Genomic DNA, 15,754 nt, shown 5'->3' with positions numbered 1-15,754 from the left:
GCGAATACATCGCGCACCGCGATAAAAATTGAATTGTAATTGAAAATGACTTTCCGTAAAACAAGCTTAATTACAACCCGAAGAAAGTTACTTCAAATTCAAAATTAAGTATGAACAATTAAGGAATTCATTCAATCAATGGACCCTCATAAACACAACAAACTGAACGTTTAATAGGAATATTCTATTTTTAAAGACTGAAGGAACAAAGATGTAGGCATACAGCCTGGCAAAAGGCCGCCCGGACCTCCTCCTACTACTACTAGGCCGTAGCCTAGCCTAGTTATAAAATCACCTGTCTGGATGCACCGACCTAAAAGGACATCGGTGACTGTATTTTCTCTCGAATGCTGAAATGTTTATTTCTTTGTCGAAAGTCTATCAAAGTAGCATTACAAACAAGTTCTTTCTAACACAATACAAATTACAAATAGTTATTCATTGTATCCGTACTGTACTGCTGATGTGCAGTTAATGGACTATCCGCTAAGCCCCGCCTATTGGATAATGTTGCTAAGGTCCTACAAGACGACAATGTTAAAACATACGCAAACACTGCGTTTGTAGGACAACACGTGTGTTTGTGAGACGCGCGCGTATTCCTAGCGTTGTTCTGATTAGTCAGTTGTTAAGTTTGATTGACACTCCGGAAAGGTCTATTAAACGCGTACTGCAGGAGCAAAAAATCAGCATACGCACAGCTAAATGTAAATACGCACACGTATACTGATCATATCACTCTAGCAACCGATGACTGCTACAACAGTTGGTTATAAAAAACTAAAATTAAAAGACAGCGATTGGCTTATAAAGCAATTAGTAAAGCATGCATTGTACACTAAATGGAAAATTATTATACTTAGGTTAGATTTAATGCATTCAAAAATTTCCTGAGGGCCTGTACTATGCGGAGCTCTACTAATTGCTTATTATTGAATGCTATCAAACCCTAATAATTTCTATTTTTCTGTTCATGTAACTGATATTCCATTGCCATGCGCCCCACAAACGCACATGTTCGCGTATGTTTTAACATTAATGTTCTTGTGGGACCATACCTGTGTGTATGAAGTTACACAGTCGTATTTTGGGACCTTAGCAATAATATCCAAGACGCGAGGCTTAGCGGAAAAGGTCAATTCTAATCAGGATGAAAACAAATCCTTTACGTCTCTCGCACTATCTTTATATAATATTCAATTAAATGTAGGCCTACCGTAGAAACAAAAATAAATTGGAAACGTTGGAGACAAAGTTTAATATTTTTTTTCTACATTTCATCCATTTTATTCCATGACATTGGAAAATAGATCTCACTTCAGTTTATTTACACGAAAAATGGTACGTACAAAACCAGATCAAAGATCATTGTGCCTTCTATAGGCGGATTACGCACCATCCCAAAATAGCATCGAACATCACAAACACATTTTCTTACGCACACGTTTTCAAATGACAGAGAAAATACGAAAAAGCAGAATGTCATGAGAAACGTGGGAATAACATTATTTACGATATCAATCACTAATGATTCAATTTTATTCATTTATGAAGTTAATTTTAATAATTAAAGAAAAGTTTCTGAAAAAAAACAAAAACATTATGTTAAAAGTAATTGATAAAAACAAAATCTATAGAAATTAAGTCAAAAATTGAACACTGCAGAGTCTGTTATCCCATTTAAACTCATTTAACTTTGACGAAAACACTGAATCAGACGAAGTGCATTTATTAAGAAAAAGAATAACAAATTTGCAATTTTAAATTATTTGTTACATAGAGATTTCTGATTTGTGAGAAAAATAGAAAAAAAACATTGCAGTGAATTTCCAACAATTTCTAAAACTCTATAGAAGAGAGGAATCCATTTTTCTTTAAAACTGGTAATTTTAACATTTCAAAATTCAGTTATAAACTGATCATCATTAACATAAAACCTACGAGTCACAAAAATGGTACAAAGACGGACAAGACAGGACAGAAAGTTCATAAAACATATTCTCAATGCATTATTGACATAGGGAACACTATGTCATAATGAATGTGAACAATCACAGGCTAGCTCCTAGCAACAGGTTCAATGCACTTTGGGATGGTCAGACATGTAATGACATAACAGGTCACATGATCTCAGGGATATAGTTTACAATATTTACAGTTATTTTTTAATATTGCCTACAATCTCATCTTACACACTCACACACCACATAACAATGAAAACATATTCACAATAACATTATAACAATAATCAATAATAATTAATAATTCTAATTAATAATAACAATAATAATAATAATAATAAAATAACATTAATAATAACAATAATAATAATAATAATATTAATAATGAAAATAAAATTATAATAATACAAATCATAATAATATAAAGATCCACCCGGTGTTTGCCATGTTAAATATGAGGCATGGATATTTAGAAAATAACCTTTGAACTTAAGTTTGAAGGTTAAATACTATATTATGTAAATTAAAAGACACTTTATAACTGACTTGATTTAAATCAATTAGAAATCAGATTGGTGAATTAACAAAGGAGACAACTAAAGATATATCAAATTAGATGTTCTTGAAATTAATTTAGAACTTATCCACAGAGGACCTTAGGATATTGGACGGATACAACAACTGTTTTCAAATGCTTCTGTCTTATCCATTCCAAAAAATTTCACTAAACAATGTCAACGAAACAGTTTGCCGAGGTGGCATCAGTGGTCAACTTATATAATCACTTAACAATCAAGGCTTTATATATCTGAGATTTTCCTAAAAACAAATGTCTTTGTTCCTAAGAGATAGATCTAGATCTTATAATTCTACAGAATTCAAAATCTTTATCTTATAGAAAAATAATTTTGCTGTAACGTATGTTCAATACTGCCAAATAACCACAAGACAAAAATCGCAGATGGTTAAAATGCACTCCATCGGAGAGAGAGTCAGAATTCAATGTCCAAAATTGAAACATGCTGAGTATAAGCAACACAATATTCCTGATTCATGACACAATTTCATCAAGTAAATTACTCGCAGAGGTGCGGATTTCATTTATAAACGCTGCCCTATCCAGCTTAAACCATCCGTTACTCAATTTTTTGGAATGCATTAACAACTTTTCCAATTATACAAGGGTCCATATTACATGTTGCTTATAGTGTTTGTCCGATACAACGAAATATAGTTTTAACGTTTACCGTAAGTCTATTTCAACTCGAGATGACTCGCAGAGTTCATAATCTGCTACATAAATGTCATTTGCACATTTCAACTTTTAAGATCAGTTTCAATGACCGATGACCAGTCAGCAAATAATTTTTTTTTCACTTTTCCTAAAAGGTGATTTCATTCTGAAAATTATTTCCACATACAAGGCAAAAGCTTCCATGAATATCCGGGTGGTCGTAACCATGTGGCCATACCCAGTTATTTGTAACCAGGTGTTTGTACTCAGGTGCTGTAACCATGTCAGTGTTTCCAGATGTTTGTAATTATATGGTCGTATCCAGATGATTGCTGCCAGGTGGTTGTAACCACGCAGCTATACCCAGTTATTTGTAACCAGGTGCTGTAACCATGTCACTGTTTCCAGATATTTGTAATAGTTCGTAATAGTTCATAATAGTTCATAAACCAGGTGGCTGAATTCAGATGGATTCATTCTTTAAATATCACTCAAAAGTTGCTTTCCAATGTACAATAAAAGCTTAGTTTTTGAATGTAAACTCTGTGATTCAATTTCTTAAGCTATTAACATCTCTTGTAGATTTTTAACTATATACATCTTTGGATTAAAAAGACTAGTCAATAGATCATTCCTGTAAAGTTTAACATCCAATTGAAATATCCGTTTAAATGTTTACAAATCCTTTAAACTGAAAATTTGTCAATTTTCAAAATCACTTGCTCACGATGTTGTTGTGATGACAATCATAAGATGGGCAAGATCCGCGATGTCTCTGAAGAAATCGGGCGCAACATGCGCTAAATTAACTTGCGTGAAATCGCATGGTGGAAATATATGCACAACAAATGCAGGCTGAGAAAAACAAGAAATAACATAAAAGGTCAGAGATTGCTATGAATATTGTCACATAACACTTAAATAGGACTTTTAAAATAACCACATTAACACATGATGTACTGTGAGATGTATTTAAATTATTAAAAAAAACACTGTTGTACAGCAACAGAACTTTTGTACCTCAACAAACTTTCAGACAATTTGTCACGTCCCAGTTTCAAGCAGAAACAAATTTTCAAAATTGGTCATTAACTACTGGTACACAGTATACATAAAGAAAATTGAAGTAAAATGTTTAAGATACTCAAAATTTCAAAGTCTTGCAACCCTCTAATCTATTTGGCAAACTAATGTTAGGTCATGTCCCATAGTTTGTGAACCACTGTTGCACAGTACCATGATAATAATAACAAATATAGCAATTAGTAAAATAACTAAATATTCTGACTAACCTGATTAGATCCAGGGTGGGGTACATTGATGATCCCAGCAGCTTGTTTTTGTTGGAGATATGTTATGAAACCTGTGTTGAGGGCCTCTGTTTGGGAAATGACATCATGGTGGTCCCTTCCACAAGCCAAGGCAATCAAGATACAGGACTCAGATTTTACCTGTGAAAGAACAAAATATAGTCATCAAGTCCTTCATAATAATATTGATATTTGTTATTTATAAACACTCTACTAAACTAAGCCACTAGCTTTTTGAAGTGAATAGAAGAGATAATGTAAGTGCATTTATACTGTACTTTTATAGGAAAAAAGCAAAAGCTCTTTTCACTATACCAAGTTCTAGGACAAATACCTACGATTTGCCCAAATATAGGTATGGTTTGCCATATATAGAGGTATAGGATTGGATTGGATTGGATTATTCGGTGTAAACACCAAGGATAGCCCACGAAAGTCTAGAAGAAGACTTATTTCCAGTGGGGTCCTTCTGGTGGTGATTGGGCAGTACACCGGGAGACAATCCCCTACTCTTTTCCGAAGAGTGTACTGCGTTCTTTAACGTGCACATGGGCCATAAATGCACACGGGACAAACGGCTTAAACGTCTCATCCAAAAGACGGCGCGCTATTTTAACTTGTATTTCAGCCCTCCAGCTGAAACACAAGGAGAGGCAGCGATGGGAATTAAACCGAGGACCTAGAGATCTCCACGGTTCAGCGCACACACAGTGGCTACCACCAGATTAGCGGACTGAGCTAAGCTGCTCTCAATTTGCCTGTAGATGGGGATATGACTTACCCATATATGAAAGTATGACTTGCCCATATATATGGTGTATGATATGCATATATATATGGAGGTTTGATTTGCCATATAGAAAGGTATGCTATGCCCATATATGAAGCTATATGCCCATATATGGAGGTATGACATGCATATATATGGGTATGATTTGCCCATATATAAATGTGATATGACATCATCATACCCATGTACAGCCAATCACAGATATTCTTTGTATATAGCTTCATAGTATGGACAGTGATAGATTTATTTTTAGTACACTAGCTAAGCAATACCTCTATACAAACTTACCTTCATTCTACTGCCAACTCCTTCAAGCTGGGACTGCTCCAGTCTCATCCTCTGGGCAACCCTCAATGGCGGTGAATCCTCCTCCATCGACATAGTCTGACTAAGTGCTTGACCTGCTACCTCCATGCTGCCAGAGACATAGTGCATTTGGATAAATGCCGTCTCATTCTTCAAGGCTAGGCCACCTTGCCACATTACAGGATATCGCTGTGGAAAAACACATGAAATCATTTAATGTATATGTGAATGCTTCGTTTTGCCACATACCAAAGACAGGAAAGTGGTTAAAAGAATTTTTATTTTTCATTTACTCATGATACTTGGTTAAAAAAGAAAACAAGTACTTAAACTTAACTTACTTTAAAATTACATAATTTATATAAATTTAATATCAAGTTCATTATTCTTGTTTTAAATTCACTGTATCAAGGAACCATACGTCATGGAAAGATACATCTCATACTTTACATCTTATACTTTCTTGTGTTGTGACAGAGGTATTCATAAAAGGCATAACAAATTATGCTGCCCCAGCCCAATGGACACATTATCATGAAAATCTAGAATTGGTTCCTTTCTATTGGTAAAACTGTTCCCTTCCCTCCCCCACCCCAAAGAAATGATGTTTAAAAGGGCATTTTTCAAGCTTTAAGTACTTGATACATGGATTTTAACACAGTGGTTTTCGTTTTCAACTCACCATCATTATACTTCCAAGATGATCTTGCTTTCTCTGCATTGGAGATGAAGCAGGTGGGGGTGGTGGTATCCTGTTGGGAAGTTGTCCAGGTGCTTCCATACCTGGTTGAATCCTTCTTCCTTGTGAATGAGGATCATTGGAAAGACTATCTTTAGTGTGGCCTTGATATCCTGCTGGCACTTTGTACAAATCTCCACTTATCACCTGTTCGGCTATAGGAGTGCTAATATGCGGCTCAGTTATCACGGGAGGCATATGGCGGTGGATCATTGGTGGGAATCCCATTCTTGAGAGTGGTAGACCACCCATATGGAGGTGACTAGCTTTATTTGGATCATTGTTTGGATCATCTTCTTTCTTTTCTGTAACTGACACAGGTGGTGTACCCCTTTTGTGGGGAATTTGAGAGTTGGGAGAAGTAATCTTTGGTGACAACCCTGGAGACGAGACTGGTGCAGCAGGCATACGAGGTGATGGCATGCTTCCACCAGGAGATGCAAGTTGTAAATGATCAACACCTTGAAATAGTATATTCCTGGAGTAAGGGAATATTCCAGGTGGCACCATTGGCTGTGGAAACCCAGGTGTCAATGGCCTCATTGGTACTCCTGAAGCCACTTCTGTCGGTGGTGGAATAAAGAACATTGGCCCTCCAACTACATGAACATTAGGATGTGGTCCTCTTCCTGGTGGCACTACTTGATGTTGGTCTTTCCTTTCCTGAGACACATAATCAGCATTTGGTTGTATTACTCTATGAAGGGATTCATTTTTTGGTCTTGCATCAGATGAGGTTGGCATTGCATATCCAGGAACATACTGCATTTGTGATGTTACAACTTTAGTATTGTCTCTTCCCTGGGGAACACTTGTTGACAGAAGCCTCTCCCGAAGAACACTTGCTGCAGCATAAGTTGTTGCTGAAACTGATGATGGGACTGTAAAGATGTTAGTTTGGATCTGAGTGGGGTTCAAATTTGCCTGATGAGCCAGGGTTGATATGCTGGTTTGAGTTACATGTCCAGATTGATAAATCCTTTGCTGTTCAGAACTGAATTTCATATCTGATGTTGGAGTGTGCCCGAAGCCTACTTTCTCTGCTACCTCAGTTCCAGATTGTGCTGGACTCAGGTGAGCCGGCTTCATAGTCTGATGCTGCTGTGGCACATGAACCTGCAGTGGTACTCCAAGTTGTAGAGGTGGTCTTGTCAAGGCAATCTGTGGTTGATGTTGCATGGGTTCTTGTTTTGTTGGTATCTGCTCTTGTGGCTGCTGTGATTGTTTTTGAGCATTTTCATCTTTCTTACGTGATCTTCTTGAAGTTCTTTTAGTGGGTGGTTCCTGCTGTATTGGAACATGAGGAATGATATTTGATACAGTGCTAGTTACTGATCCAGATTTACTGTTGTGGACATTCATATTCCCAGGTAGTACTGGACATACCATTGTAGATGATGTGGGAACATGTGTTACCATTGGTGCTGAATTAAGGTGACCAGTCAGGTTTTCTGGAGTATTAACCTTTGATGGGATAGAGGAATGAGGTGATGTTGTTAACTGCATGGTTGGAAGTTGAGAAGCAATGACAGATGATCCTGGCATAATTTGTGTTGTAGGAATTGCCTGTGCTATTGGAGCTGCAAGGGATGAGTTAATAATATATGGTACAGCAACATTAGAAACCATTGGGACTCGTGTTCCAGTTGACAATGAAGCTATGTTCTTTCCAGCTTCAAAGGGAACTGCAGAATTTGCATTTCGATTTTCTTCTCTCTGCAATAGTTTTGCAACTGTATCAGGCTTTGGTGATACCGGTAAGGGTTCTGACAATGGTTCTCCAAGCAGATCATCCTTTGCCTTGAGATCCTTTCCTTTAGAGGAAGCACTACGAGTTCTGCTGGTACGTCCAGTTGGACGCCTTGTTGGAGTCTTGGGCTTTTTCGCTTTACTGGGAGAGCTTTTCTCTTCAGCTGGACTTCCCTTAAATTCATATGGATCATCGGCAACTTTACTATCAGTAGACACATTATCGACTGCTTTTTGTTCAACCAACTTCTGCTCTGAATCCTTTGTTTCTGTTTGTTTCTTTGAACTGTTAAATTTTCCTTGTTTACCTTTGCGTTGATAACTGTGATCCTCTTCATTGAAGTCATATGGATCAATATGCTTCCTGACAGAACTCTTGAAATTTGGTTTAGCCTCTGTATCAACAGTTAGGCTGTTATCCTCAGTCACTTGCACAGCTGTTTCAGCAAGCAATTGTTTGTTATCAGAGATTCCTTCACAAGACAGAGGAACCTCATTAGTATTTTCATCAGGTTTTAGACAAGTGCCAATTGAAATTGATGGGTTTTCAATTATTGTAATTGTTTTTTCTTGAGGCTCAATTATTGTCTGCTTTGTTTTACTGCCTCTTCCACTTTTACGAGTTCTCTTCTTCAGTTTCTCCTCAGCTATTTCAACCTTGACAGGGACCGGTACTTCTTCAATTACATGAGAATCATCTGTTTCTAGTTGTTTATTTTCAGTTGACTGTTCAATTGGAACAATTTCTGTTGATTCTTGAGCTTCAACAGGTGTTGGGAATGATGGCTGTTCCTGGTTGTCCATGCCACATTCAATCCACTTAACAGCATCTAAAACTTCTTCTTTTGCTTCTGCCTTAGCAGCAAGAGTTTCATTTTCCTTAAGCTTTGAGTCAACCATACCAGAGGTGTCAGCACTGGATGATTCTGGGTTTGTTGGAAGTGTGTCTGGGATGTTTTCTATCAGCCTTGTGGCTAACTCTACAGAGTTCACTTCATTAGATATCATGCTGGCAGCTTCTGTCACAATGTTATTTGCTTCTTCATTCAGCATAACATCTTTTTCTTCTTCAGACAAACTGGTTTGTTGTTGGATATCAGAAAGATCTTTAAGTTCTGTTTCACAAGGTTGCTCAGAAGTAAGAATTGGCTCAGCAGCCTTTTTCTCTGCTTGGGACTTCTTAGGTTTCCGTGTTGATTTACCTCTTTTTTTAGGTTTGGTTTTACCTCTTATTCCATCCTCTCGTGCAGGTTCACAATCCATTTCATGTGCTGTTTTAAGCAAAGGTTCAGTCTGTTGCATGTTTAGTAATGGTGTTTTTGTATCTTGTTCTTCTGCTGATTCAATAGAATATAAGTTCTTTGGATCTGTAGTTTTCTCAGCCACTGCTGATAATTCTTCTTCTGATATTTTGAGACCTCCTTTCTCTTTCAGGTCACTTTCTTCATACACATTATGTGGTCGATCTATCAAATCAAGTGACTCATCATTTTCAATGAACAGTCGGTCCTTATCATCAAAAGGTCTTTCATCAGACTGGAATAATTGCTCTTCTTCCTTTAATTCAATCTTTTCTTCATCTAGTGGATCATGATGCTCTTCCTCTTGAATCACATGCTCCCCATGAGGAAGATTTTCAGCAATGATTAAGTGGTCATCCATAGAAAGAGGTTTCAAATCATCTAAGGATTCATCCATCTCAAACTCTTTACAATCATTATCTTCTATTCTCATCTTTTTCTTCTCTTTCTTTTTCAACTTTTTCTTCTCTTTAACAAGTTCTTCTTCTTCATCTTTTAATGGCTCAGGCTCTGAGAGAGACACATTTGGTGTCTTTGGGCATTCAATTTTATCGATTAATTCTTCATCAATCTTAAGATTTGACTCAATATTTTCATCAATTTGCAATATGGTGTGATCACCTCCTTCAAATTCATGTGCTTCACCATCACTGTACAAGGCCCTCTTTTCTGACAATAACTCTTCAACAATGGATGGTGGTTCAGTGTGTTCCTCTATGTTCCTCCCTTCAGTTGGTGTGGATTTCTTTTTAATTTTCTTAGATTTCTTAGAATTCTTGCTGTCAACTGGTGGTTGTTCAGAAATTTGTTTTTCCTTTTTTGGTTTCCTTACTTTTTTCTTAAACTTATCTTTGTCAAATTTTCTGGAACTTTTTAGATTGGTTTCATTATCCGAAACATCACCTCCGTCAATGTCTGATACCAGTTCATCAGTATTTCCTTTAACTGATTCTTCTTTTTCAATGTTCTCTTTCATTGCTGCCAAGTCTTCCAACTGCTGACTGGCAACAAATTCTTTGTCTTGCTTTGTTTTTCTCTTTTCATCTTTCTTCTTACTTTCTTTAGCATCCTCCTTGTTTTTCAACATAGTCTTTGTGGGCTTTTCTGATATAATTTCTGAATCCACTTTCTTTTTCTTTTGTGGATCCTTTTTACCAATATCCTTTTCTTGGCTTTCTTTAGATTTTACATTCTTTAACTTGACATCAAGTTGTGGTTCTTTATCTTTAACAGACTTTTTAGCTTGAGATTTAATTGCCTTGTTCTTTTTGGTTGGAGCTTCCTCAACTGGTGCGACTTCCTCCTCTGATTCTGAAGAATCATATATGACTTTTCTTCCTTCTCTCTTTAGTTTAGGAATCATAATGTCTCTAATTCCTGAATCAGACTCACTATCTTCTGAATCAGAATAAATGTCAGACACCTGAAGAATTTTTTTCTTAATTTCTGTCGGCGGTTTCTTCTCCTTTAACTTCACACCTTTATTGACCGAGTTTTTAACTTTCTTATTCTTCAATTCCTCTTTGATTGGTCGATCTTCTTTGACCTTGCATTCCTCTTTGGTTTTTGAATCTTCTTTTGTCTTTGACTCCAGATGTTTTACTTTCCCTTCTTCTTTTTTAACTTCATCTTTTATTTTCTTGTCTGGTCGCTTGGATTTTCCACTTAAATGCTTCAATGCCTTTGTGAGTTTGACTTCTTCTTCAACCTTTTTCTTAACAGGTTTAGTTTCTTCTATATCCTCTACTTTCTCTTTCTTGACTTTCTCTTTGACTTCTTTCTTCTTTCCTTTAAATGGTACAGTCTTTGTTTTAACATCTTTCTCTTTCACATCAGATTTCTTCACCTCATCTTTCTTTTTGTCCTGATTTGTTGTGCTACCATTTTCCTTTTTTTCTAGCTTTGTGACATTTTCTTTACTTCCATCTTTAGATTTGGAAATTTTTGTTTCTGTTTCATTTGCAGTTTTCTTTTCCTTTTGTGCTTTACTTGTGCTGGCTGACTTATTAGAGTCTTTACTGACAGTACTAGGTTTTCCTGGATCTTTCATAATATTTGAAACTTGTTTTACACAGTCTTTGCTTGGAGGTAATTTTGTGCAGTCTTTGTTTAAAATTGTTGATTTTGGTGTTTCTTTGCCAACAGGCATACTCTTGCTGGAGTCTTTAACATTAGATGTTTTGTTTGAATCTTTTAATAATGATTTGGATTCTTTACCAGAACCTGACTGTTTAATTGAGTCCTTGCTAACTGCATTGGTTTTACTTGAGTCTTTTCCAAAATTGCTTGGTTTGCTCTGTTCTTTTGACACAGAAGTCGTTTTGTCTTTGCTTGCTTTGACACCAACTTTCTTATTACTTCCAACAGCTGGTTTCTCGGATTTTGTGAGACTCTCTACACTTGTTGATTTACTTGACTTCTTAGCGACAGGTTTACCTGCAACTTTGCTCTGGCTCTTTGAGGAGGACACACTAGTTTTGAGGTTCGAATTTATAGCTTTTCCTGTTGGGCTTGGTGACCGCTTCCTTTTCAGAGGTTTTTTTGCTGAAACATCAGTTGGAAAATCAATTTTTCCAAGAGGGGATTTGGTAGAAGTTGGACCAGACGGAAGAGTATAATCTGTTTTCTCTTTTTTCAATATAGATTTCAATGGTACCGGGTCTGGATTTAAAACGACACCAGTTGTGACGACTGGAGGTGATTGAGCACTTTCATTTGGTAACTTGGCCATGGTTGTGTCTGGTTTAATTTCCTTAGGAGATGGCAGAAGGTCATTCTCCTCTTTCTTAGGTAAGGTGGGACATGTGGTACCAGAAGAAGTAACTTCTCTCTTTATTTCCTCTTTGACTGATGCCATTATTTCAATGGGAGCATTCTTACTGAGGTCATCAACAGGAGCAGGTTCCTGTTTAATTTGTGGAACTTCAGCTTCTTTCTTTATTAAAGCAGAATCAATTGATGTTGCTGATTGGGTTGGTTCAGCTGTTTCAGATTTCTGATTTGGAATGGCAGCAGATATTCTTACAAAATCTCTGTGATCCTTCAGTTGTGGCCTGTCCTCAACTGTATGTAACTTTACTGGTGTATATGGAGCAACTGGTTTGCCTGATATTATATCAAGATTATTGTCTTCAGTTCGAGATTCTGATAAAATTACTGGCTTCTCTTTTAGTTGAATGATGCTGTGACTGTTAACAGTTTCTTTCATAGATCGTGGATCATGCAGGTTGTTTGGTAAAGAATCACGTCGTAGAGGTGGAAAAACAGATGGAGATAAGTTAGATGAAGTTTGAGGTAAAATTCCTTTTGAATTTGAATTCAATGGTAAGTTCTGAGGATAATTTCGTCTTAAAGGATCATGAGTAGGTGTTGGATAGAACACTGGTGATTTATCTCCTAAATGTAAACCAGGTTTGAATCTTTGAGCGCTATGAGCAAGTCGCGCAGAATCTTGATCAAATATACTAATTCTGCGTCCTCTAGCTTCCCCTTCTTCTTTTCCTTTTGTCTCTACTGCAGATGTCTTTGTTATTTCCAAAGGTGGAACACTTGTTACAGTCACAGCACTAGTAGTCATATTACTTGTCAGAGTTGTAGCTACAGAAGTTGAAACTTCAGTTAAAGGGACAGTTGTTCTTTTTCTAATCCTATACATACCCTTCTCTACCATCATTCTTGTTGATAGTGGTTCCGTTTTGTTCTCACTAGATAATGATGATACAGAAGTTCTAAGAGGATTTCGTAAGGTAAAAGTGCTAAGCTTGGCTTCAAAGGATGTTGGCTGCAGGAATGCATTGTCTATTGTTTTGTCCTGAACATCAGGAATTCTTGAGAAGCCAAACTTAGCATGGGTTGAATGAAGAGACTTGGTCAAGCTACTGGTGGACAACGTAGAACCTATGTTCTCCTTATGGGTTGGATGACCTGCATTACGGTGGAAGTCTGTCCCAAATTGATGAGGGCGCCTTACTTGATCCCTCTGCACATCAGGTGAAGGTATTCCAGGTAGTATGAGAGGTTCATCATGTACAGGTGTAACACGTCCTTGTAAATTTCCCATGTGATTCTCATTAATTCCTTTATCATAATTTATTTCATTTGAAATATCGGAGTCTGCCTCTGAAGATTTCATTTGTGTCATAACATGACCAGCAGTCTCAATTCCTGACCTGTCAGCTTTCTCAGCCAATACTGTTTCGGAATTATGGTCTGCAATAGGACTAATTGGTGTCAGTGCTGTTGGTGACTCGATTTCAGGAACCGTTACACTCAGTGGTATAGTAGTTCCTTTTGGAGTCATTTGTATTTCTCTTCTAACTGGCAGCCTTTGTTCTCGGGGTTCTAATCTTGGATCAGTGGGTCTGCCATTATCTGGTTTAAGGTTATCCACTTTTACTGATATTGGTATTTCAGTAGGTTTTGAGTCAATTTTCAGTTCTGAGTCTTCATCTTCGCTGCTTTGACGAGGTCGATAGCTCCTTTTAAGAAAACTCTCTTCGTTTGGTTGGTAAAAGGCATTTTCTGATACTCTCCGAGGTTTTTTCCTCATGTGTTCAACCGGTGAAAGACGTAACAGTTTCCAAACCATATCATTCACAGTGTCATCATCCTTGAGAGAGGCAGCGTTTGTATGATCTGCATTAGACAGTTTGTTTTCTAAATTTCCATCATCTTTATTTTGTTGTTGTCTTAGTTGCTGTTCCATCTGCTTTCGATAACTGAGACTAGCGTCAATGGCTGGCTTGCTATGCTCTGGAATGTTACTGGATTTCAAGGAAATCTTTCGAGTTGATGGTCGCGATTGATCAAATGAGTTCAAGTCTCTTTTTATAAAATGCTCCTCATCAGAACCAGGACCTTCAGTGTCACTGGCACTGCCATTGCTCTCACCCATTTCTAACAAATGTGGCAACATCACTTTGTCTTCCAAATGAAATTTAGAAGCTTTTGAATGCTTCTCTCGGGGAGATTTACTTTCAGATCTTTCTTTTGACGTTTTATAATATTTGTCAGTATGTTTTAATTTTTCTTCAAGACAAAAAGTTCTTTGTTTCACAAAATTATTGTCATCCTTGAGAATAATAAAATCTTCAAGTCCCATTTCAACTGGTTCAACAGCATCAGTCCGTAAGCTTCTCATGAACTTGTTCACAAGTTCTTTTTTATTTGGTTTTTCTGATAAAATTGCCTCTCGTTTAGTATTGAGATATTTCTCAGCTACCAATCTCTTGTCATAGAGAGCTGATTTAACTTTTACTGGAATGTTATGATCCTCAACAGTTGGTCGATTAACTGCTGATTTAGGTATTTTTAAGCTAACAATGTTAGTCCTTAATGAATTTTCATTGTCTTTTAAAGTTATGTCATCAAGACTTCTCTCTGAATGATTTCCTATACGACTTCCACGTGCATCATCCTTTTTAAGCATTTCAGATTCGCTAGATTTTTCAAAATCAATTTTCCGTCGTTTCAGTTGACTCTCACTGTCTGCCTTCTTTAGAGATCTGTCCGAGTCATAGCCACCCTCGTTTAATAAACTAGTTTCTAATGAATCATTTTTCAACATATCCGAAACACGCTTTGAACGACTTTCTTCATATTCTTTTCTTTTATTAGCTCTCATTGTCTCTTCAATAGCATCTTTTAGTCTACCTGTTCGTAATTTCTCAGGTTTCAAGTCTTTGTATTTACAATCCAATGATGATTGATTTCCACTTTTTTTGCGAAATTTATCAGTAAAAAAGGAGTCCTCAAAATCTTTATCTTTCTTTGTGCTCCTGTATTTTCCACGTTTTGAAATGTCACTGTCTGAATCAACAAGAGATCGTACTTCAATAGAATCAGACTGGTATTTCTTTTTACTGACTGTGCTTCCAATCGGAGAGAGTGATCGGCTCCGAGATTTTCTTTGGACCGATACAGCACTCCGGGGTGCACGCTTTGATTCGCAATATTCTGGTGAATTACTGCGGCTACGATAATCTTGCAAACTATTATCAGATGAATGGAAATCCCTTGAGTCTGCACTAGTACTTCTTCGTTTTCGACTTCTATCAAAAGATCTGTGAAAAAACAGAAGGTATTTCTTAAAAACATGGAGAATTAAGTTTAGTTTGATATATATATTTCATAAAGTAAAAAACTTATTTTCTTTGTTTCTTTTTTATGGAGTACATGTATGAAGATACATAATCCGATTACCTGCCTGATTATCTCCTTAGATAGAAGAAAAATATTGATGTACCATAGAAATTTTTATTCTACATTTAAATGAACATTGTCACACAATGGCAAGATTGTACTAAAATATCATTACAGGCACGAGTACGACTTTACAACTCAACATCATTGTATTAACACAGCA

The 15,754-nt window shown here is 36.7% G+C and overlaps 1 protein-coding gene across 1 annotated transcript in view; it reads right to left on the bottom strand.

Moving 5' to 3' along the window:
- Positions 1-1,255: 1,255 nt before the first annotated feature.
- LOC117109421 overlaps positions 1,256-15,754 on the bottom strand; it is a 67,585-nt gene continuing 53,086 nt past the window's right edge. The window contains exons 11-14 of the mRNA XM_033251771.1: positions 6,284-15,452; positions 5,584-5,790; positions 4,488-4,646; positions 1,256-4,050 (exon numbers count right to left, since the gene is read on the bottom strand). Coding sequence (XP_033107662.1) covers positions 3,919-4,050; positions 4,488-4,646; positions 5,584-5,790; positions 6,284-15,452 — 9,667 coding nt within the window. The 3' untranslated portion in view covers positions 1,256-3,918. The remainder of the gene's footprint in view (positions 4,051-4,487; positions 4,647-5,583; positions 5,791-6,283; positions 15,453-15,754) is intronic.

Source organism: Anneissia japonica, unplaced genomic scaffold, assembly GCF_011630105.1.
Source record: "Anneissia japonica isolate Jap-2015-1 unplaced genomic scaffold, ASM1163010v1 scaffold287719_len1884721_cov185, whole genome shotgun sequence".
Lineage (NCBI taxonomy): Eukaryota > Metazoa > Echinodermata > Crinoidea > Comatulida > Comatulidae > Anneissia > Anneissia japonica.
This window is presented reverse-complemented; position numbering and strand designations above follow the sequence as displayed.